At 42.3% G+C, this 25,890-nt stretch overlaps 1 protein-coding gene across 1 annotated transcript in view; it reads right to left on the minus strand.

The window, feature by feature from the left end:
* Positions 1-21,258, minus strand: part of SEC24A (SEC24 homolog A, COPII coat complex component) — a 72,246-nt gene extending 50,988 nt beyond the window's left edge. The window contains exons 1-3 of the mRNA XM_080672395.1: positions 20,706-21,258; positions 7,594-8,070; positions 278-445 (exon numbers count right to left, since the gene is read on the minus strand). Of these exons, the coding sequence (XP_080528521.1) occupies positions 278-445; positions 7,594-8,070; positions 20,706-20,802 (742 nt within the window). The 5' untranslated portion in view covers positions 20,803-21,258. The remainder of the gene's footprint in view (positions 1-277; positions 446-7,593; positions 8,071-20,705) is intronic.
* Between the last annotated feature and the right edge of the window lie 4,632 nt (positions 21,259-25,890).

Raw genomic sequence — 25,890 nt, forward strand, 5'->3', positions numbered from 1 at the left:
CTCACCTCCCTCTCCCGAAAGGCACCTAACTTTATAACCACAGCAATAAAAAAAGTTAACAGCACTGGTTCCTGAATGCTAGCTCACAGCCCAGCATACATAGGGCTGTGGAATTCTGAGGAACTTCTTTAAACTCTAAATTTCTTAAGACCAACCCTAATCAAAACAACTAGATTTTCTGGAAAAAATATGATATGGATACACAGATTTCAGATAATATTCATTCTTCTACCCTAAGTCAAACCTTTAGGACTTGACTTGGTTTTGCCATCCTTACCTTCTTGGTTGATAGGTGAATTAAATGAGGGCTGGGGCACATCCCTATGTGATGATTTCTGTGGACTTAGGGCCCTCAATGGAGGTGGTCCTCCAGTTGGAGGAGGCCCAAGAGGAACTCCTGGTTGGAAAGTGGTAGGCAGAGGTGGATTCAGAGGGGGTGCAGTACCTATGAAAACAATGGTTTTTCACATTACTTAAGAATTTAAGACAAAGGCCAAATAGCCTTTCACTAAATCTGAGTAACTTTGAAATTTTAATTACAACCACCAGCAAATTACCAGAAATATGTTAACTTCCCAGGTTTATGACTTAATTTATATGCATACTTTACATCTTGCCAAGTCTCTCCTATAGTGCTTATCTGTAAATTATTAAAGCAGTATAAGTATAAACTCAACATCAAATAACTTATAAGATAGATACAATGCCCTCTCTATTGATTAATTTTTCATTGATTGGTCACAGAGTTTCAACAGGCCCTGCCAAATATTCCAGTAGAAATTAACATAAAATTTTATTAATGACCTATTAATATAGTCCATTCATTTAACATTGATTAGGTTTAGAGTTAGCTTTGTAATTACTTTGTAATTTGTTAGTATTGTGATACTCTAAATTCTCTAAGTTTTATTTCATTCTGCTTCATTTTTATTGGCGGTGTATAAGCTATTAAAAATGAGATTGTGGCCCTGACCAGTTTGGCTCAGTGGATAGAGCGTCGGCCTGCAGACTCAAGGGTCCCAGGTTCGATTCCAGTCAAGGGCATGTACCTTGGTTGCATGCACATCCCCAGTGGGGAGTGTGCAGGAGGCAGCTGTTCGATGTTTCTCTCTCATCGATGTTTCTAACTCTCTATTCCTCTCCCTTCCTATCTGTAAAAAATCAATAAAATATAAATAAATAAATAAAAATGAGATTGTAACTTTGTACTCTGTTCAATAACCTAATAATAATCAAAAGTAGTTTACTTTCGCCGAAACCGGTTTGGCTCAGTGAATAGAGCGTCGGCCTGTGGACTGAAGGGTCCTGGGTTCAATTCTGGTCAAGGGCATGTACCTTGGTTGTGGGCACATTCCCAGTAGGGGGTGTGCAGGAGGCACCTGATCGATGTTTCTCTCTCATCGATGTTTCTAACTCTCTATCCCTCTCCCTTACTCTCTGTAAAAAATCAATAAAATATATTTAAAAAAAACAACGAAACAAAAGTAGTTTACTTTCGTCCAGCTGGCATAGCTCAGTGGTTGAGCATTGACCTATGAACCAGGAGGTCATGGTTTGATTCCCCATCAGGGCACATGCCTGGGTTTCGGGCTGGATTCCCAGTGGGGTGTGTTCAGGAGGCTACTAATCAATGATTCTCTCCCATCATTGATGTTCCTATGTCTCTCTCCCTCTCTGAAATCAATAAAAATACATTTTTTAAAAAGTAGTTTACTTTCAATAATGGTTTAAATACTATATTAAAAACACTCCCTAAAAAAAAAAGAAAAACAAAACAAAAAATAAATAAAAACCCACTCCCTAAGCTTAAAAAACAGGAAATGATCCAAAGTTTATGCATATGCCTTATAGGTCACTATCCAAGAGGTGTAAAAATACTCATCAAACTAAACTAAGAATTACATGATATTTGTCCTTGTATCTACCAGTATTCTTACTGCCTCAACTATACCAATTTTCCATTAGGACAATTAAGTTCTGGCTAGTGTAAAAAACATTATCAGTTACTCTTGAGGAAATTCTTCTATGTGATATCAAAAGTTCCAAAACTCACAACCACCTATTCACTCAAGTCAACAGTATTACTTCCACCTTCTCATTTGCCAAAGAGGAGGAACAAAGTCTGCAAAGTAGATAAAATAATACTGATAAGTATGTGATTTAATTTTCCAGCCCAAGGCTTTCTTTTAGCCTCTGAATTTATAAGTGAAATAGGTAATAAATTTTACTTTATAATATATTCTACATTTAACCCTGTAATTTTGTACAACTAAAGGAATAAAGAAAGATAGACAAATAAAAATTTTCAATATGCTTCTTCAACAGTGTTCAATTTTCCAGGGCCAAATTGAAAAATCATTGTATTACTAAACTTTATGGCTCCCAATAAGACTAATCAGTGCCCTGTTGACAAAAGTGAAGACAAAGATTACTACCATGTAACACCCTTATCAAAGAAGCACCCACACATATCTTTGGCAATACTGACAAGTCAAAGGAACAAAAGGGCAAGGTACAGTACCAACACAGCATGAACAAGAACGTATGACACATCTGTTCACAAAAATGTAACAACCTAATGTTTAACAGCATTCTAGTGAACTTACCGAGATTTTTCACAGCTTTAAACAGAATATTTTTGAATAAAAAAATATGCTACATTTTATAGGATAGTCATTATTTTTTCAAGCTGTGTAATTCTTATTTATAACAATAATAACTAGAGTTTTAGAACCTGTCTCCTAAGATCCCTAAAACCAATGCAAGGATGCTAACAGATGGACTATTAGGGAGGAAAAATAATTTTAATATGTGGACTAGAAACTGAGTATAACTTATATACAGTTTTGAAATTGAACAACCAGGCACCTATTATTAATGATGGGTTGAAAAAAACAGAGGTCAAATATGAAGAATTTTTTTTCTCATAAGAAAAAAGAAGGGTAGTCATACATTTATTTTAGGTTCATTTTATTAGTTTATCTTTCTCCTACTTTTACGTGGAAACCTTCATAAGTAATGACACTTGCTTATGCCTCTTTCACCACATTTGTGCTGCAGTCAAGGTGCTCTACCTGAAGGTTTCTGTTAGCGCCAAAAATATTTCAGATTATTGATCATGTGTTTTTAAACAAGAAGCTACACCTATTCTTAAACACTTTTTATATAGCACCTGTCCCCAAATTATTTTCTTGTGGCTTTGGGTAAATGATTCAAGGCTCAGATTTCTTTCTTGTAAAAGAGACTGTTATGAAAATTAAGATAACATAATATAAAAGTCTGGCAAAGTGCTGGAAAATAATATTAAATAATTGTTACGTATAATTATTAATTATGAAGTGAATATTGATTAATTTCAACTGACTGATGCTCACTCATGGTAAGAATAAGAATAAGAATAAGAATAAGAATAAGAATAAGAATAAGAATAAGAATAAAAGTAACCAGGAGTAAAAAAAATAACCAGGAGATCCCTGGCTGAGTGGATCAGTTGGTTAGAGCAATACGCCAAGGTTGCAGTTCAATCCCCAGTTAGGACACATATAAGAGTCAACCAATGAATGCATATATGAGTTTCCTGTCTATCTAGAATCAATAAATAAAATTTTTTAAAAATTAAAAAATGAAAGTAACCAGGAGAATTTTGGTTCTAACAATTGTGGGTCAAAAGATTTTGACAAAGAAATTAAGTTTCTAGAAATAGTCCTACTCTTTACAAGGCCAAAATGCATTCTCAGGGTCAACAGCTGATCAATGAGGTAAGAAAAATAAGTAGTTTCAGCAGTTAAACTACAATGAAGTGTATATAGTATACGCAGTAATACACATGAGTATAAAAAGGTAACTATTTATTACTATTTCACTTGGATGCTTTCACAGTTCATTTCCTTGAGGATGTCTGCTGAGCAGATTCAACCTGCAGATCCCGATACAGAGTTTTAAATGCTTTTCAAAGTAACACTACTAATGTTTATAAGTGTATAAGACAAATTTTAATAGTTAAATGAACCAGATATGATCAGACATTGAGGTTAAAAATAAAAAGATAAAAGTCAGTCCAAGAACATATAGATTTCTTCCCAAAGTGATGTACAGCCAAAACAACCTTCAAAACGAAAAACAAAGTTGGTAGGGTCAGACTTCCCAAATCCAAATATCACTACAAAGCTACAGTAATCAAGATGTTTGGTGCTGGTATAAAGATATAGACATATAGGTCAATGAAATAGAATTTAGAGTCCAGAAATAAAGCCTTACATTTATGAGCAACTGATTTTCAACCAGGGTGCCAAGATAATTCAATGGGAGAAAGAATAGTTTAGCAAATAGTCCTGGGACAACTGTATCTCCACATCAACAAGAACGAAGATGAATCCCTACCTAATACCATATAAAAAAAAAATTAACACAAAATTGATCAAAGACATAAATATAGAAGCTAAACTCTTAGAAGAAAACATAAATATAAAAATCTGTCCACTGCTTTTTTTCTTCTTCTTTTTGTATTTTGCTTATTGAATGCATTGGATTCTTTCTTTTTTTTTTTGTCACTTTATTTCTTTATTATTTTTTATTTTTTTTAATCCTCACCCAAAGATATTTTTCCACTGATCTTCAGAGAGAATGGAAAAGAGAGAGAAAGACAGAAAGAAACATGAGAGAAACATGATTGATTCCCTCCTACATGGGCCCTGACCAGGACCCGGGCCAGGGGGAGGAACCTGCAACCGAGGCACGTGACCTTGCCCAGAATCAAACCCAGAACCCTTCTGTCCATAGGCCAATGTTCTATCCACTGAGCCAAAGTGGCAAGGGTTGATATTGGTTCTTCATGTCTACAGCTTTCTGACTGCAGTTATGCTCAATAACACTCCTCACTCCAAAAGTATGATATGTTTTGACAGATCCTACAGTTTCTGGGGCCAAAAACTGTCTATGCCATAACAAAAAGATAACCCAAACCTCAAATCAAGACCAAAGAGAGCCAGACGGTGTAGCTCAATGGCTGCGCATCAACCTATAAACCAGGAGGTCATAGTTCAATTCCTGAGTTGCAAGCTCAATCCCCAGTGTGGGCATACAGGAGGCAGCCAATCAATGATTCTCTATCATCACTGTTATTTCTACCCCTCTATCTCCCTCTCCCTTCCTCTCTGAAATCAATGAAAATATCTACACTAATAAAAGAGAAACATGCAAATTAACCATTACTCCGCTACACCCACCAGCCAATCAGGAGCGAATATGCAAATTAACCCAACAAAGATGGCCGCAGCCACAGAGCCAGAGTGAGCAGGAGGCTTGGGTTGCCCCCGGCAATGCAGGAAGCCAAGCTTCCTGCCTGCTCTGGCCGGCCCTGGCCTCCGCTCAAAGCTATAAAGATTCAATTATAGAAGATAAATAAATCCCAGATACCTGCTTCCAGCCGGCCCTGGCCTCCACTCAAGGAGGTGCTGGGAGCCTGGGTTGCCAAGCGCAACCCAGACTTCGAGCCAGTCCTGGCCTCCGCTCAAGGCTACAAAGTTTCAATTATAGAAGATAAATAAATCCCTGATACCTGCTTCCAGCCGGCCCTGGCCTCCGCTCAAGGAGGTGCTGAAAAAAAAAAAAAAAAAAAAAAGAAAGAAAAGAAAAGAAAAAGAAAAAAAAGGAGGGGCTGGGAGCTTAGGTCGCCGGGGGGGCATGGCCAGCCTGAAAACGGCCATCAGCCCCTCACCCAGGCTGGTCATGCACCCCAGAAGGACCCCCCCCAACCCTGAAGGGGCTGTGGCCAGCCTGAAAATAGCCCTCAGCCCCTCACCCAGGCTGGCCACACCCCCATGGGGTGAGGGTCCCTGCTGGGGGGCTTGGCCAGCCTGCAAACAGCCATCAGCCCCTCACCCAGGCTGGCCATTCACCCCAGTAAGGACCCCCACCCTGAAGGGAGAGTGGCCAGCCTGAGAAGAGCCCTCAGCCTCTCACCCAGGCTGGCCACGCCCCCATGGGGTGAGGGTCCCCACTAGGGGGCTTGGCCAGCCTGCAAACAGCCATCAGCCCCTCACCCAGGCTGGCCAGGCACCCCAGCAGGACCCCCACCCTGAAGGGGCTGTGGCCAGCTTGAAAACAGCCCTCAGCCTCTCACCCAGGCTGGCCATGCCCCCCCAGCAGGGACCCTCACCCCAAGGGGGCATGGCTGGCCTGCAAACCACCACAGGCCCCTCGCCCAGGCTGCCCCATGCCCCAAGGGGACCCCCACCCTGATCCAGGACACCCTTCAGGGCAAACCAGCTGGCCCCCACCTGGGCACCAGGCCTCTATCTATACTAATAAAAGGGTAATATGCTAATTAGACTGGGAGACCTTCCAGGAGACCTTCCGGACATTCTTCTGGACAAAGCCATGGTGGTGGGGCTGAGGTAGAGGCAGTTAAAGGCCAAGAGGGGAGGGCAGTTGTGGGTGATCAGGCTGTTGGGGGGCGGGGCTGTTGGGGGTAAGCAGACCAGCAGGGGGGCCAGTTGGGGGCGAGCAGGCCGTCAGTGGGGGTCAGTTGGAGATGATCAGGACAGCGGGGGGAGGGGGGGGAGTTTGTAGTGAGCAGGCCAGCAGGGGGGCAGCTGGGGGTGAGCAGGCCAGTGGGGAGGAAGGTGGGGGCGAGCAGGCCAGCAGGGGAGGAAGTTGGGGGTGAGCAGGCCGGCAGGGGAGGCAGTTGGGAGCGAGCACACTGGCACGGGGGGCAGTTGGGGGTGATCAGGCTGGCAGGGGGGGCACTTGGGGGCAAGCAGGCCGGTGGCGGGGGGCAATAGGGGGTGAGCAGGCCGGCAGGCAGCGTGGTTAGGGGCAATTAGGCAGGCAGGTGAGCAGTTAGGAGCCAGCAGTCCCGGATTGCGAGAGGGATGTCCGACTGCTGGTTTAGGCCTAATCCCTGTAAACTGGCAGTAGGACATCCTTTGAGGGGTCCCAGATTGGAGAGGGTGCAGGCCGGCCTGAGGGACACCACCCCCCATGCACGAATTTCGTGCACCGGGCCCCTAGTAAGAAAACAAAATAAAAAGACCAAAGAGCCCTGACCGGTTTGGCTCGGTGGATAGAGCATCGGCCTGCAGACTGAAAGGTCCCAGGTTCGATTCCGGTCAAGGGCATGTACCTTGGTTGCGGGCACATCCCCAGTAGGAGGTGTGCAGGAGGCAGCTGGTCGATGTTTCTCTCTCATCGATGTTTCTAACTCTCTATCCCTCTCCCTTCCTCTCTGTAAAAAAGCAATAAAATATAAAAAAAAAAAAAGACCAAAGAGAAACCACAGGGATTGATCTTCCCTAGAATACAAAACAGAACCAATTTAATAAAAGTAATGATCAGTCCTTAAGGAAGTGGTTCTGCATGCATTCCAGAATCCCTGAAATATCATGAGTGACTCAAGGAAACACAGAGGATAAGATGCAAAGCAGGAACAATCCACAATTTTAAGTTAACTTAAAGGTTAGAGAAGTAGTTCATTTAAATATTAAAAGTTATTTAAAAAATCAATAGTCTTACAATGTTTTTAAGACTTGAAACATTAATTCAAATGTCTAATTAAGCAAAAGTTTCCCATTTCTATATTTTAAAGAACTCTACCTGATTTTATGAAGTTGTTTTGATGTGAAGGATCTCCAGAAGAAACATATTGATGACTTGTCAAATTTGTATTCCCAGACATAGTTGGTCCGGTTGATACACGAGGATAATGGTTTGTCTGTGATCCTGTGGATGGATAGTTATACTGCCAATTCAGAGGTGGGGGTACGTTGGCTCCAGGATGAAAGCTACCAGAAGGCATTGGTGTAGCAGCTGGGTTCTGAGAAGCATGTTGTGGCATTCTGGGAACAGGACCACTATGGAGTGAAGGTGTCACTGGATTAGAAGCCACAGGTGGTCTATGAAGAGTCTGCCCAGGTCCCTGATAATTACTTAATGGAGAAACAGTCTGAGAACCACCATAGTTCGACTGTCCAGAGACTGGATTCAAAGTCTTTGCTGGTATTAGATGAGAGTAGGATCCTGGAAGCTGAGAATTATGTCCTTGTGCAGACAGCAGTGCATTTTGGATAGGACCTTCCAATAAGAGGAAAAAAATCAGTCTTGCAAACAAATAAAGTGATACTTTAAAAATACAATAAAATATATGGTATTCTTACAACTCAACAATAAAAAGACAAATAACCTAATTTAAAAATAAACAAAGGAGTTAAATAAACATTCAAATACATTTTCAAAGAGATATATAAATAAATGGCCAGTGAACACATACAAAAACAGTCAACATTAGTCACTAGAGAAATGCAAATCAAAATCACAATGAGATACCACTCACACCAAATAGGATGGCTAAAAAGGAAAACAGCAATTGTTGACTAGGATGTGCAGAAAATGGAACCCTCATTCATTGCTAGTGAAAATTTAAAATGGTGCACCTACATTGGAAAACAGTTTGGTAGTTCCTCAAAATGTTAAACACAGTTATCATATAATCCAGCAATTCCACTTCTTATCTGCATAAAAATTTATACACACTAATATCATAACATCATTATTAGTAATAGTCAAAAAGTGGAAACAACTGAAATGCCCATAAAATGATAAGTAGGGGTACAAAAGGGGACCAATGGAAAATTATCTATAATAATAAAAGCGTAATATGCAAATCAACTGAACAACTGAACAGCAGAACAACCAACCGTCTGGATGAATTTCCAGATGACCATGCTATGACATGCACTGGCGCCAGGCCAGCTAAGGTGGGTACGATGCGATTAGTCGGGGGGCCCTGCTATTGCCCCATGATGGATCGCCCCACAGAGGGAGGCCCAGGCCACCAGCCAATGACGCTGTGGTGGGTATGCGGGGCCAGCCAAGTGATTGCACTCCATGCCTGTCGCCCGCAGAGGTAGGCGACTGGTGGCGGGGAAGGGGCTGGGGCAGTGCCGCACAGATGACAAGCAGTAGCAGCTGTGGGGGCGGGGCCAGCTGCCGGCAGCCGGGGGAAGGAAAGCCCCGATAGGCCCTGATGGCCGGCCAGTCCTAGGAACCCTACCCAAGGGGTCCTGGATTGCGAGAGGGCACTGGATTGCGAGAGGGCGCAGGCTGGGCGGACACACACACACACACACACACACACACACACACACACTGGTGCACGGATTTCGTGCACCAGGCCTCTAGTTTGGTCATAACAAGGAATGAAGTATTGCTGAAACTGGTTTGGCTCAGTGGATGGAGCATCGGCCTGCCGACTGAAGGGTCCCGGGTTCGATTCCGGTTGAGGGCATGTACCTTGGTTGCGGGCACATCCCCAGTGGGAGGTGTGCAGGAGGCAGCTGATCGATGTTTCTCTCTCATCGATGTTTCTAGCTCTCTATCTCTCTCCCTTCCTCTCTGTAAAAAATCAATAAAATATATTTTTTTAAAAAAAGGAATGAAGTATTGACAACACACTACAACAGTGGTTGGCAAACTGCGGCTCACGAGCCACATGTGGCTCTTTGGCCCCTTGAGTGTGGCTCTTCCACAAAATACCATGGCCTGGGCGAGTCTATTTTGAAGAAGTGGCGTTAGAAGAAGTTTAAGTTTAAAAAATTTGGCTCTCAAAAAAAATTTCAGTCGTTGTACTGTTGACTAATGAGTTTGCCGACCACTGCACTACAACATAAATAAACCTTGAAAACATCATGCTAAGTGAAAGATACTAGTCACAAAGGGCCATACATTATATAATCCATTTATATGAAATGTCCAGAATAGGAAAATCCACAAACACAGATGTAGATTTATGGTTGCAGTGGCTAGGAGGAGGGAATGGGGAGTGACTACTAATAGGTATGGAGTTTCTTTTTGGGGTAATAAAAATATTCTAAAACTGATTGTAGTGCCCAGCTGGTGTGGTTCAGTGGTTGAGCGTCAACCTGTGAATCAGGAGGTCACGGTTTGATTCCCAGTCAGGGCACATGCCCGGTTGCAGGCTCAATCTCCAGTGAGGGGTGTGCATGAGGCAGCCGATCAATGATTCTCTCTCATCACTGATGTTTCTCTCTCTCCCCCTTTCCCTTCCTCTCTGAAATCAATGAAAATACATTAAAAAAAAAACAACCTGATCGCAGTTATGGTTGCCAAACTCTGTCAATATACTAAAAAACATTGAATTGTACATTTTAAAACTGCTATAAAAAATTAATCAATGCCGAAACCCGTTTGGCTCAGTGGATAGAGTGTCCGCCTGCGGACTGAAGGGTCCTGGGTTCGATTCCGGTCAAGGGCATGTACCTTGGTTGCGGGCACATCCCCAGTGGGAGGTGTGCAGGAGGCAGCTGATCAATGTTTCTCTCTCATCGATGTTTCTAGCTCTCTATCCCTCTCCCTTCCTCCCTGTAAAATATCAATAAAATATATTTTTAAAAAATTTAATCAGACCCAGCTGGTGTGGCTCAGCGATTGAGCATCAACCCAGGAACTAAGAGGCTCCGGTTCAATTCCTGGTCAGGGCACATGCCCCAGTTGCAGGCTCAATCCCCAGTAAGGTGCAGGCAGGAGGCAGCCTATCATGATATTTCTCTCTCCATGTTTCTGTCTCTCTATCCCTCTTCCTTAATTAATTAATTTAATTTAATAACCCTTAAAATCAGCACTTCTATTGAGGACTATACTATTATTTCTGTCCATAAAATTAGGCAATAATAAAAAGAAAAATCAATGAACTTTTATGCATATATGCATAACCTGTGGACACAGACAATGGGGTGGTAAGGGCCTGGAGGGTGGGGGATAGGGATGGAAGCAGGCTGGAAGAGGTTAATGGGGGGAAAAGGAGGACCTATGTAATACTTTCAACAATAAAAATTTTTAGAAAAACAAAAAAATAATTTAAAAATTTTTTTATTGTTGAAAGTATTACATATGTCCCCTTTTCCACCATTGTTCTCTCCCAGCCTGTCCCGCTCCCCAGCCCTGGCCTTTACCACCACCCCCATTGTCTGTGTCCATTGGTTATGCTTATAAGCATACAAGTTCTTTGGTTGATCTCCCCCCACACACCCTGCCCACCCACCCTCCCCCTGCCTTCCCTCTGAGGTTTGAGGGTCTGTTCCATGCTTCTATGTCTCTGGATCTTTTTTTTTTTTTTCACCAGTTTATGTGGTTCATTATATTCCACAAATGAGTGAGATCATGTGATACTTATCATTCTCTGGCTTATTTCACTTAGCATAATGCTCTCCAGGCCCATCCATGCTGTTGTAAATGGTAAGAGTTCTTTTTTACAGCAGCATAGTATTCCACTGTGTAGATGTACCACAGTTTTTTAATCCACTCATCTGCTGATGGACACTTAGGCTGTTTCCAAATCTTAGCTATTGTAAATTGTGCTGCTATGAACATAGGGGTGCATATGTTCTTTCTGATTGGTGTTTCTGGTTTCTTGGGATATATTACTAGGAGTGGGATTACTGGGTCAAATGGGAGTTCCATTTTTAATTTTTTTTTGAGGAAACTCCTCTGTTTTCCACAGAGGTGTGCCAGCTTGCATTCCCACCATCAGTGCATGAGGGTTCTCTTTTCTCCACATCCTTGCCAGCACTTGCCATTTGTAGATTTGTTAATTTTCCACAGACCTATAACAAACTCTCCAAAAATTCATATGGAACAAAAAAAAAGACCCCGAATAGAGCAATCCTGAGAGCAAAGAACAAAGTTGGAGGGATCACAATACCAGACATCAAGTTATATTACAAAGCTACTGTTCTCAAAACAGCCTGGTACTGGCACAAGAACATAAAAATAGACCAATGGAACAGAACAGAGAACCCAGTAATCAACCCAAGCCATTATGCTCAACTAATATTTAACGAGGGAGGAAAGAGCACACAGGAGTCAAGACAGTCCCTTCAACAAATGGTGCTGGAAAAATTGGATACATGCAAAAAAATGAAACTTGACCACCAACTTACATCATACACAAAAATAAACTCAAAATGGATAAAGACTTAAACATAAGATGGGAAACCATAAAAACAAGAAAGCCCACTGCATGGGAGAACATATTTGCCAATGTGACATATGATAAGGGTTTAATCTCCAAAATTTATAGGGAACTCATACAACTTAACAAAAGGAAGATAAACAATCCAATAAAAAAATGGGCAAAGGACTTAAACACTTCTCATAAGCAGACATACACAAGGCCAAGAGGCATATCCTACATAATCCTATATAATCAAAGGGCAATATGCAAATTGACCATAACAGCAGAACACCCAGAACGCCCACTGGACCAGCCACTATGAGGCACACTGACCACCTCTTGGTCCCTTTCCCTGGCTGGCAGGCTATGATCACATGATGGCCACCTGTGGTGGGGGCGGGGCTGGTGACTGGGCAGGAACAGTTGACTTCTCGGTCCCTTCCCCTCACCATCAGGCACCGATCACCCAATGGAGAACGGGGAACCAGAGATGGGTGGCAGTGGGTGGTGGGGCCAGCTGCGGCAGCTGGCCCTGATCGCAGGCCAGGCCTAGGGACTGTACCCGTGCACGAATTTTGTGTGCTAGGCCTCTAGTCAATAAATAAATATTTTTTTTAAAATAAAATAAAATTAGGAAATACGATGAATATTTTTAAAAAGGTGATACTCACATAAACTTTAAAAAAAAAAGTCTTTGGGCTATATATGCTTAAAAGATATAAAAAGAAAATATCTTCTAGTCATACCTCCTCAGTTCATGCAACCAATGTACAAATGTCATCAGACTAATTTGAATCATTTCATCATTATGCAATGCTTATACAAACATACATAAGTCTGTGTATATGTAGAGAGAGGTAAATTGGAAGGCCTACAGAAACATATATATAGTATGAGTTGGAGGGAGGGAGTTAGTCTATATACATTGCTCTCCAAAATAAAAATAAAAAAACAGCCCTGACCAGTTTGGCTCAGTGGATAGAGCGTTGGCCTGCGGACTGAAGGGTCCCAGGTTCGATTCCGGTCAAGGGCATGTACCTTGGTTGTGGGCACATCCCCAGTAGGAGGTGTGTAGGAGGTGGCTGATCGATGTTTCTCTCCCATCGATGTTTCTAACTCTCTGCCCCCTCTACCTTCCTCTCTATAAAAAATCAATAAAATATATTTAAAAAAACAAAACAAAAAAAAACATAGGTATCCTTCCAGGACAAAAGAAATAGATCCAAATGTGTTAGCTGCAGCAATGTTTATAATAATGAAAGATTGTAAAGAAATGAAATATCCATCAACAGGAGATAAAGAAATTGTAGATTAGTCACACAATAGACTGTCAATGAAATGAATAAGCAACAGGGATAAATTACAAAAAGAATATTAGGAGAGGGAGAGATAGAAACATCAATGATGAGAGAGAATCATTGATCGGCTGCCCCCTGCATGCCCCCAATGGGGATCAAGCCTGCAACTCGGGTTTGTGCCCTGACCAGGATCCGAACCCTGACCTCTTGGTTCATAGCCATGCCAGCCAGGCTCTTATGATTTTCTTAATAACATTTTCTTTTCTCTAGCTTACTTTATTGTAAAAATACAGTATATAATACATACAGCATACAAAATGTGTGTTGACTATGTTATTGGTATTATTAGTCATTTAGTTTTGGGGAAGTCAATAGTCATATGCAGATTTTCGACTGCACAGAGGGTCGATGCTCCTAACCCTAGCATTGTTCAAAGGTCAACTGAGCCACACCACCAGGGCTCAGGTTAATTTCTTAACCTTCCTATCTGTAATTAAGGGTCATATATATATATACATATATATACATATATATACATATATATATATATATATATATTTTTTTTTTTTACAGAGAGGAAGGGAGAGGGATAGAGTTAGAAACATCGATCAGCTGCCTCCTGCACACTCCCTACTGGGTATGTGCCCGCAACCAAGGTACATGCCCTTGACTGGAATCGAACCTGGGACCCTTGAATCCGCAGGCCGACACTCTATCCACTGAACCAAACCAGTTAGGGCAGGGTTGTTGTTTTTTTACTGATCCCTGTCTAAGGACTCTGAAGAAAGAAACATTTTAAAAATGTGAAATGTGACATAGGATTCCAATGGAAAAGTGTTTAAAGTATTGAAATAGTGAGACTTGGTCTGGAATCATTTTGAGATAAGCAGACTAACAGATTGGCCAGAGAGAAAAGGCCACTATTCAATGTCAGCACCAATAAGAAGTCACCAATGGGAATGCTAAATCTATACTTTAGAAACAAGGGAGTGTTCTGAGTCCCATTAGATTGACCTTCTCTGAATATAATCAGAAAGCAGCTAAACAATGTGACTTTCTTACCATATACACAGGTTTTAAAAAGTTTCACTTTCCCTAAGTTTTACCCCTCAATGTTTATATAACCCATTTATATAGTCATCTTGAATCCTTTGAACACATGGGGTAGGGATGGAGAGAGTAAGATAAATAAATTATATCTCTAGCTGATCTGAAAAACATCAAATCAGAGAGATATGTTCTGGGAAATTAACTACTTATGTTTTCCAAGAACACTTTGCTTATATATTTGTAATTTCTCAAACACTAATAGAGGAGATAAAGAATCTGCATATTCCAAAAAAACTCTAAAGATTCTGGTACCCCAAGAAATCCCAAGCTTAGAGCAGCTATGCCAATTTGTCCCAAATCACACAAGTCAAGGTAGTTCACTGAACTCAGTCCTTTTCTGTATATTCAAACACTACAGTGTGGTGAATATTCAATTTCTGGGAGTTACTATAGAAAACTATCTAAAGGAATGTCATAAGTCCTATACAATCAACTTCCTAATAGTACAAGGTCACTCTATACTAGCAATTTCCAATCAGTGTGCTGCAAGAGGGGATGGGAAGGAGGAGGGGGAGGGAAATGTTGTTCCACCCATCTATGCATTCTTTGGTTGATTTTTGAATGTGCCCTGACTGGACCTACAAGTTTGGCATATGGGGACAATGCTCTAACCAACTGAGCTACCCGGTCAGGGCAAGACTGCTTAGCTTTAAATCTAGGTTCCACAAATTTAGGTGGTTAGCTGCATGACCTTGAGCTAGTTGCTTGACCACTTATCTCAGTATGCTTGTCACTAAACATAACAGTTCTAAGCTCATAGGACTGTTTTGAGGATTAAAGAAGATGATGCATATAATGCAGCCTAGCACAGTAACTGGTCATAAATTAAACAATAAATGTTAAGTCTTATTGCTACCATTTATCTTTCAGGAGCTTCCAATGTATCAACAGAGACAAAAAAGAAGCTCAATGTCATACATTCTAATAGAGGTATGTAAAGAGTCTTATGAGAGTCCAAAGTTACTTGCCCCACTGAAAACATTAAAGGGCACTCGGCCACAACAATCAGTGTTATATACCCCATGCCAATGGGAGTTGTTTTTTTCTCTCTCTTTCTTTTTTTTTAGAGAGAGAGAAAAGAAGGGAGAGAAAGAGGGAGAGAGAGAAACATTGATGTGAGAGCTTAACATCCATTGGCTACAGGAGCCTACTGGGAATCGAGCCTACAGCCCAGGCATGTACCCTGATGGAGAATGGAACCATCAACCTTTTGGTGAACAGGACAACACTCGACCAACTGAGCCACACTGGCCAGGGTGACCACATGCCAATTTTATTCACAGCATGGTTTGATCATGACTAGAGACTTCCTATATTAAATATACAATCATAACCATGGTTTACATCATAGTGAAACTAAAGGAGATCTACATTTCTGTCATGCCAGAAATAGAGATGAGTACAAATCTAGATTAAACTGATAATCAACCCCCCTCACACACATATTCTATTGAGTTTTAGCTGATAATATTGTGCAAAAATCCACAGAAAATTTTATCAGAAAAAAAAAAGTTGGAAGTGAGCTCTAATCTTACAATGCATTAAGTCAGTATATGTTTAGTGACCTAAATTACAAAATACCTAAATCTAAAACTTTCAAACAATAAAACTGGTAACTCTTAAAATGTGCTAGACACCATGTGGGGAGTTGGAGAGAGGATGATGTGTAAAACAGATATTCTTGCCCTCATAGGTTTTACAATCTAGAGGCAAATCAGATATTATTTAATAAAATTACAATATAATGGAAAGCTGGGTGGGAAAGAGGTTTGAGAATATTCTTCTCACCCTTAATCTATATGGGAAAAGTGACTATTACATAAATATTACCAAAATAAATTTAATAAAACTGCAATTTCTAACTGCTTTGGCAAAGGGATTCAAAGTCAAAATAAAGCAGCTAATTAACAGGGAATCATGATCTGCCTTTAGCCTTATTACATGCTAATCAGATGAAGATCTGCCAATTTAAGAAGTCTTGCAGTTTCACTATCCATTTTTGCAAAGGAAATACGTATACACAAATCTACACAGAAACTTAGAAAAACATATCTCAACAATTTTAAATTGTAATGCAACAACTGACCACAGAAAGGTCTCCATTTGTGAGGAATTCTATAACATAATACCACACAATACGAAAGAAATTATAGAAAAATGAAAAAGGTGATTACACTAGTCCCCCTTATTCAGTTTCTATAGTTTCAGATACCTTCGGTCAACTGCGATCCGAAAATATTACATGGAAAATTCCAGAAATAATTCATAAGTTTTATATTGTGTGCTATTCTGAGTACCTCATTTCATTTTATGTAAACACTATAGGCCCAGTGCACGAAATTCGTGCACTTGGGGCGGGGGTCCCCTCAGCCCGGCCTGTGCCCTCTCACAGGCCGGGAGCCATCAGTAAGACAGTAGGACATCTTTAGCGCTGCTGCGAAGGCAGGAGAGGCTCCAGCCACCACTGCTGCACTCGCCAGTCATGAGCCCGGCTTCTGGCTGAGCAGCGCTCCCGCTGTGGGAGTGCACTGACCACCTGCGGGCAGCTCCTGCATTGAGCATCTGCCCCCTGGTGGTCAGTGTGTGTCATAGCGACCAGTTGTTCCGCCAGCTGATTTACATATCAGCCTTTTATTATAAAGGATTGTATCATCTTGCATCATCATAGAAAGGGTCAGTTACAGTACAAGATATTTTGAGACACCATTTTTATGTAACTTATTAGTGTGTTGTTTAATTGTTCTACTTTATTACTAGTTAACCTCTTACTGTGCCTAATTTATAAATTAAACTTTATCATAGGTACATATATATATAAAAAAAAAAACATGGCCTATATAGGTTTCAGTACTATCCAGCTTCAGGCATCCACTGGAACGTATCTCCCATAGATAAGGGGGACTACTTTACTTGGGTCTTTTGATTATAATTTAAAAATATCTGAAGATCCAACCGAACTGTGATATGTAATATAAGCAAGCTACATTAAATCTAAAGCTTAAGAGCATTCAATAGAATTTTTGTTGTTGATTTTTAGAGAGGGAGAAAGTGGGAGAGAGAGAGAAAGAAACATGGATATGAAAGAGAAACTGATCAGTTGCCTTCCATACTTGCCCCGACCAGGGATGGAACTTGCAACCTAGGTATGTGGCCTGACAGAGAATCAAACCCACTACCTTTTGGTATATAGAAACAATTTTCCAACCAATTGAGCCACATGACCAGGGCTCTATGGAATATTTAAGCAGCAATAACTGCCTTGAAAGAGTTAACCAAAATAAAATTACATTCCAGCACTGAACTATTTTTTCACCTTCTAGAAAAATAACCTCCACTCCAATTCTCCACCATATTTGTATTCTTTATTATTAGTGGGATGCACAAAAAGTGAATCCAATATAGGACAACAGACATTTTACTGAGACTACCTCTACAAAAAAAACTTTAGAAATGGAGCTTATAAAAAGACTGTCAATTATATATTTTAAAAGGTATGTATTTATGCACTTCTATGATTTCATTCCATATGTAAATCCCCATTTGGCTCTAGGGAACCTGTGTACAAGGAGGGGACTGTACCTTGGGTTCCATTTTCCCAAGGACAGAACTTAGAAGATATGCAACAAATGTCTGTTGGACTGGATCAAATTAACGTAATGACAACATCTCCAATACAGCATATCACAGTGGCTAAATTCCTTTGACATTTCAAAATTAACAAAACTATCCTATCTAATAAAGAGGGAATATGCGAATTGACGCTCATGCCATTGCAAAGATGGCGGCACCCACAGCCAATAAGGAGGAGATATGCTAATTGACTGCCCCGCCCTCAAAGATGGCGGTGCCCACAGCCATAAGATAGCGGCGCCCAGTCCCCTCAGCCCTGCTGGGATGGCAGCCGTGCAGCAAGGCCGGGCCCACCCCTAGGCGGGCCCAGCCACTCCGTACACCTGCCTCCAGAGTCCACCAGTCCCGAGCCCCCTAGCTGCCCAGGGCCACCTGAGGCTCAGGTAACCAGGGCCAGCCAAGGCTTGCACTGCCGGCAGTGGCAGCAGCAGAGGTGTGATGGGGCGTTGCCTTCCCCTGATTGCTGGGTCGCCTCCCGCCCCTGAGGGCTCCTGGACTGAGAGGGGGCAGGCCGGGCTGAGGGACCACCCCCTCCAGTGCATGAATTTTCATGCACCGGGCCTCTAGTATGTTTGTATAAGCTTACAAGCACATTGGTAGGATTTGCCATTTATGTATTTATTTAATACTAGAGGCCTGAGGCACAAAATTTGTACACTTGGGAGGGAGTGGGTCCCTCAGCCCGGATTGCGAGAGGGCGCAGGCCAGGCCAAGGGACCCCACTGGTGCACGATCGGGGCCGGGGAGGGATGCGGGAGGTTGGCCAGCAGGGGCGGGACAGCAGGAGGGCTCCGGGGCATGTCCGGCCCATCTCGCTCAGTCCTGATCGGCAGGACCCCAGCAGCAAGCTAACCTACCGGTTGAAGCATCTGCCCCCTGGTGGTCAGTGCACGTTATAGTGACTGGTCAACCGGCCAACTGTCTGCCCCCTGGTGGTCAGTGCAGGTCATAGCGAGCGGTTGAGTGGCCTTTGCATATCATTAACATACTACGCTTTGATTGGTTGAACGGATGACAGGATGGCCTGACACAGTATATTAGGCTTTTATTATATAGGATATTTATTTTATTTAAAAATTTTTATTTACTGATTTTTAAAAAGAGGATAGAGAAACATCGATTTGTTGTTCCACTTATTCATGCATTCATTATTGATTCTTGTATGTGCCCTGAGCGAGGATCAAACCCAAAACCCTGGAATATCAGGACCACACTCTAACCAACTGAGCTACCAGGGCAGGGCAATTTTACATGAGCTTTAAATGGTAAATCCAGCCCTGGCTGGGTTGCTCAGCTGGTTAGAGAGTGGTCCCCATATGCCAAGGTCATGGGTTCAATCCTCAGGGCACATACAAGAAGCAACTAATGAATGAATGACTAGGGGAAAAACAAATCGATGTTTCTCTCTCCCTTCCTCTCTCTCTCTAAAATCAAAAAATTAAAAAAAATTTAAAGCTCATGTAAAATTGAAATTTATAGATAAGAAAAAGCCACAGCCATATGACATCCTTTTTAAGTTTTTATAGCTTAAATTTCTTTAAATGATTTCATCCTCAGCATAAATGTCAGTAAATCGTCTAAAATAAATGTAATTTACACATTACCATAAATTTGAGAAAGAACAATTGATTCGATTGAACACCATTTCAGTGCTTACCCCCACTTATTCTTGCTTCTGCCCACTCACAGACATTTTTAAAAGTCTTCTAGAGCTTTCTTTGTAAAAAAAAAAAAAAAAAAAAAAAAAAAAAAAAAAAAAAAAGACAGCAGTCGTCTCTAAAAATAATGTAAATTAACTATTTTAGTCATTGCCTATATTCTCGAACTTCACAGAAATTTTAGATTCCAACGGAAATCTCGGTATTTTAGTATTATTCTAGTTTTGTTTCCATGAACCAAAGATGTGTAGGTAAATTGGTAACTTAACAAGCTGTTGGCAATCTATCTTTATTATAACAATTATAATAAAATCACAATGAAGTACAATTTTTGAAATCCTATAAGAGGTAAAAAAAAAATCCTAAGATACTCTCACACCAAATGACAAATTATAGTGCCACATGCACACTCTCATCAGAGGTTCTGAGTTGTGCCCACCCACTTTCCAAGTGATGTAAAGACCTCTGGAAATCAAACAGGAAATCCTCCCCTCTGGTTCTTCCAAAGCATCAAAACTGAACAGGTGGCCTCAGTACAATTCGAGGAAGGTTCTGGGAAAGATGAACCGGCTCTAAAGGGATATCCGGACAGTACAATCATTCATTAATCTCCACAAATTCAGACGGAGTATGACCCCCATCCCACTGTAGGCCCTGCAGGACCGAAATGAATCAGACCCCAAATCTGCTCTCTATAAGACGGGTGAGGTGGCACGGAGTAGGAAGGCACATAAACAACTATGAGGTTTATATGCGAGTTTTGAGGTATGGACAGAATCTAGTTTTCACCCAGGTTTACAAGTGCTCATTAACTGTTTGCTCGACAAATGAATAAACAATTAAACATAAAACACTAAGACGAGCCAGGAGTAGCGGGCGCATATTCGCCGCTGTCTCCGTGGCCTAGCCGCCCACCTCCACCGGCTTCAGACCCAGGTCTGGATGTCACCCTCCCCTCTTCTCGCCTCAGGCGGCGGCAGCAAGTTCAACGGGAGCCCGGGCCCAAACTGTGCCCTCCCTGCGCCCCCGAGTGGCACCTACCGTTGGTATACGAAGACCCCGAGGCCGAGGCGGCCCCATTCTGGGCCTGGAGGCTGGTTAGGGCGCCGCCGGAGGCCGGTATCCCCGGCTGGGACATGACGACGGTGGTTATCCGGGTTCGAAGGGGCTGGTCGCGATATGCGACAGCGCCAAGAGAAGAGGTGAAAGACGACTACTGGAAGCGAAGGGAAACAACGACTGTGGACAGAGGCGGGGAGGAGAGAGGGAGGCGCATCAAGCCCTAGGCCTGGCGCCACATTCTCCCCAGCCCACCAGCGGCCACGACTTGGCCAGGGAGCTGAGGGTACGTAGTCGCGTCGGTGGGGCCGGGAACGCGGTGCTGGAAGGAGGCAGCCAAGCCCAGAGAGCAGAGAGGCCCTTGCCGGAAGTGTCAGCCGCCGGCCGCGCAAGCGCAATGGGGACACGTGGCACTTCCGGCTCCGGGCTGGCGACTGCCGCCGCAGTCGGTGCTCTCCCGGCCGGGCTGCCCAGAGGCCAGCTGACAGCCCCGGGTGTCCCGGCCCTAAGGACCGTGTTCGGCCTGGCCTGCCACGTCACTGACTCTCACCACCGGCCGGAAGTGGCGTGTGTCACCGGTACGGAAATCCCCGCCGTCGTAAACGTCATCTCGCCGGCAGGGCCGGGATCTTAGCGCAATCAGGGTTTCACTGGCCGCTTTCGTGAAATGGGACTGATAGTTCCTCTCCTCGGGTTTTGGTGAAGGTCACCTGAGACTACAGGCGTCATTATCCTCTATTGAGACTATATGTCTGGTAGCTGGAATAATGTTCATTGCAGTATTTCATTATATTCAGGTGTAAATTGTAAGAACATTTTTTAAAAAGGTGGTTAATTATGTACGTGAATTAAAAGTGTAATCACCGTGGCGGAGGCCTTGCTTTTTGACCTGAGGATTTAGAAGTAATTTTAATTTTGAAACTCGCTGATTCATAGCATAGTCACGCTAAAGTTCATTAAGGGCACATTGAACAGCACGTGTAAATGGCAGTTTTATTTCTAAGCGTTTACAGTAAGCTAAAACATTCAAACTTCCTTTCTGGGCAACTCTATGGAGCACACAGGCACCTTTCCCTATCCCCTTCCCCCAAGCGTGTTTTCCTTTTCTTTCTTTCTCCTAAGTTCCAAGTGTTGTAGAATAGCAAGAAGCTAGGAAAATTGCAGGACAAGTGGAATAGGGAAACTAACACAGATAGTTAAACAGCAGCTTGCAGCCACCTAGTAAATTTTATCTTCCCTAAACATTGACGCTTAAGAGTAAATGCTTTGCAGTTCTCCCCAAACAGAGGGTAAAATCACCCAACTCAGGGAGACAGACAACAGAAATCCAAGTAAGTGCCATTTGCCAACCCCACCCAAGGACAGACAAATTAAGAGAATAAATCTCATTTTGGTAAAGCTGATGAATATCCTATTGGTCCACTCCTAAACGCCCAGCCTTTAAAACCCCTGAAAATGAAGGTCCCAGTGTGCCTATGCCATTCCCCTCACCCGTCCTTCCCTACCCTTTCCCACACCTATCCCCTACCAGGGGTCCTCAAACTATGGCCCGCAGGCCACATGCGGCCTGCCCAGGACATTTATCCAGCCCGCCGCTGCCTATCCTGCTTAGCAGCCAACTCGTCCTGGGCCCGCCAAATTCGCATAGGAATTTGTTCATAGTTTTTTTTTTTTTTTTTAAATATATTTTATTGATTTTTTACAGAGAGGAAGGGAGAGGGATAGAGAGTTAGAAACATCGATGAGAGAGAAACATCGATCAGCTGCCTCCTGCACACCTCCCACTGGGGATGTGCCCGCAACCAAGGTACATGCCCTTGACCGGAATCGAACCCGGGACCCTTCAGTCCGCAGGCCGACGCTCTATCCACTGAGCCAAACCGGTTTCGGCAGTTCATAGTTTTTTTTAAAAACTATAGTCCGGTCCTCCAACGGTCTGAGGGACAGTGAACTGGCCCCCTGTTTAAAAAGTTTGAGGACCCCCGCACCTCTAAGGAACCCCATGAGACTTGCAACCAGGGAAGCCATGGGCAGCAGCAGCAGCTCCTCCCAGGCTAACCCCTGAACTTGTCTCCCAGGCCCCCTTTTTTCTGACTTCCCAGTGAGCCAAGGCAGTCCAACCTAGGCTCCTGTTGCTTCTACTGTGCTCTTCTTGTTTCACTGTCCTAAATATATTTTTGCTACGGTCAATAAATTATTGCTTTCTTTTCTACACTTAGTGTCTTGATTGAGATCTTTCCCTCAAGAAGACAAGAACCAAGGTCTCCTCATCTCCAGGGTAACACAAGGGCCCTTTCTTTTGCCTCTCTAACTTGTTTTCTGACCCCATTTCTTCTATGGCTCACTTCTTCTACCTCTATGCCTTCCTAAAGAAACTCTCCTATAGTTTCAGTCTTGTCTCTGAATTCTTTCTTAACCAGAACTCAAGTACTGAAGTTGCCAACCAAGGTCCAGTCTGACTCCACTGGTCTAACACCTGGAGCTGGTTTCGCTACCAATAATCTTATACAGTTATTTTAGGTCTCTTGTGTTTCTAAGGCTTGCCAAGAAGGTCTCCCCTGAGCTTGTCAGGTTTAGTATGTGGTTCCTTTTTAGTCCACAAGATGAATGACCATTTACCAGGGTGACTGTACTTTGAATAAAAGGAAATGATCAGAGTTTGCAGGGGATACTGGACATAGTTCCTAAATTGACACAAACTCCTACAGACCCAAAATGACACTCTGCTCTCTATCAGTGAAAATTGGAGCTTATAGTAAACAATAGAGTTTTCCCTCAGGTCCCATCTAACAGTGAGTCCCTGAATCTATCCTGTGGTTATATCCCCAGTTCTGGAATGTGTAATTAGAATAGACATGCTCAAAAAAGAAGAAAAGGATAGAAAGATAAATTTTAAAAGAATAGACATGCTCAGCAACTGGTAGGATCCTCATGTTGGATCCCTAACCCGAGGAGTGAGTAATATTTGAATGAGAGATGAGGAGAGAGGTGTGCAGGAAGTGGGTGTTGGGGGGAAAGCATTGTGATTATACAGTTATTTTAGGTCTCTTGAGTTTGTAAAATAACCAGAGACCCAGAGAGGAATCCCTGCAGAAACCAGGGGAAGGTGAGAAAGGAATTGTTGGGATGTGATGGAAATTAAACTTGGAGTGCTTCAAGATATAATCTAAGATATTTGATATTTGGACTTTAATTTGTGGCCATTAGGGAGTCACTGCTGACTTTGAACAATATTGTGGCATGAAGTAAAATTCTGGGCTGGTGGAAAAGTGGTGGAATATAGGCAGGGTGTTACAGATGAATATGCAGTTCTTGATATTAAGCAGTTTACAGTGGGATGGTGAAGCAAATACACAGATCAAGGCAGGATATGATAAAGATCCAAGAAAGGGCCCTGCCTGGTTTGGCTTAGTGGATAGAGTGCTGATGGCTGGGGACTGAAGGGTCCCGGGTTCAATTCCGGTCAAGGGTACATGCCTGGGTTGTGGGCTTGGTCCCCAGTGGGGTGTGTGCAGGGGTCAGCCAATCAATGATTGTCTCTCATCATTGATGTTTTTATATATCTCTCTCTCCCTTCTTCTCTGAAATCAATAAAAACATATTTTTAAAAAATATCCCAGAAAGGTGTGAAATCAGAGAAAAGAGGTCTCAAACAGAATGGAAGCAAGAAATGCTTTGGCAATCAACTACCCCCCCCACCTTGCGATTTCTCTATTCTACCCTACCTCTTAAATTAAATCAATATTTGTAATTTGGCTTCAACTATGATATCTTATTTGCCCTTGACATCTATTCATGAGAGTATGATATTTGCTCAAAGCTTTTTAGGCCAAACTCATTGCCCACAATTGCTGTCAAAGCAGGGGAAGGAGGCCCTCGCCGGGTAGCTCATTTGGTTAGAGTGTCCATCCGATATGCCAGGTTTGTGGGTTCAATCCCTAGTCAGAGCACATACAAGATCATAAATGAATGCATAATTAAGTGGAACAACAACTCAAGGTTTTTTCTCTCTCTCACTCCCCCCCCCCCCAAAATCAATAAACTAAAAGAAAAGCCAGGGAAGGAAGAAGATGCAAATAATACAAGTCCTCAGAGACAACAGACCAAAAATGCAAGTCATGCAGTGAAGCTTGTGTAGAGAAGAGAACTTTGACATCCAGTTGCACTCGTAACCAAAGTCTTCGCCAACTGCCATCCCCCTTCTCGCCCCCCCCTCCTCCGCCCACACCCTACGGAACTAAAAGACCAGGACATAATTTAAAAAAAATTCCCTTCTGGGAGAGTAGACTTTTTTCTTTGGCAAGTAGACTTTTTTTTTTTTTTTTTTAACTTTTGATGCCAAAGACAGAGAGAAACTGGAGTGATTAGTCAATATCAATTTAGCTGCCTCCATTCTAGGTAGGTTTTTCCTGCTCTGAGCTAATGATAAATTAAATTAATTAAAAAAATTAATTAATTTTTAAAACTACAGGTTTATGCTATTAACTAAAATGTCATGCCAAAGGTTTCACAATACCTGAAGGGTGAAGTACATCTAATTTAATATCAAATGCCTGCTATAAAAGGTTAAATTATATACAAAATGAGCAAGACCTAAACTGCCATCTCAGGTCTGAAAAACAAACAGTAAGAATTCAAAAGTATTAAATTTTATCCTAATTCTATATAATCATTTTCCTGAGAACCTTACTAAAATATCTTTGCTGTGTGTGGAATTCCACAACTCTTTGTACAAGTTACAAGTATTAAGGCTTCTTTAAGATGAAGATGAGACTTTTGGCCCAACTGTTTTATAAAAGTCCCAAATCATATATCCCAATAACAGTTAAAAATAGAACAAGCTCAAGCTTCTCAAATTTTTTTTTTAATGTTTTTATTGACTTTAGAGAGAGAAGAAGGGGGAGGGAGAGCGATAGAAACTTTGATCCGCTGCCTCCTGCATGCCCACTGAATCACATGGGCCAGGCTCAAGTTTCTCAATCTTTTAAAGAGAAAATAGACCTGAGAGAGAAACTGAATCTTCCTGAGGTCAGACAGAAAATCAGGGTGACTCTTCAAATGGGCAAATGCTTACACCTGGTCTCAAAACTGCATTAGTTTCTTTCTCTTTTTTATGCAATTCCTTAATGATCTTGGTTTGTTGACCTTGGCACAGTAGTTTGATTTG

This window comes from Plecotus auritus, assembly GCF_963455305.1.
Source record: "Plecotus auritus genome assembly, chromosome: 6".
NCBI lineage: Eukaryota > Metazoa > Chordata > Mammalia > Chiroptera > Vespertilionidae > Plecotus > Plecotus auritus.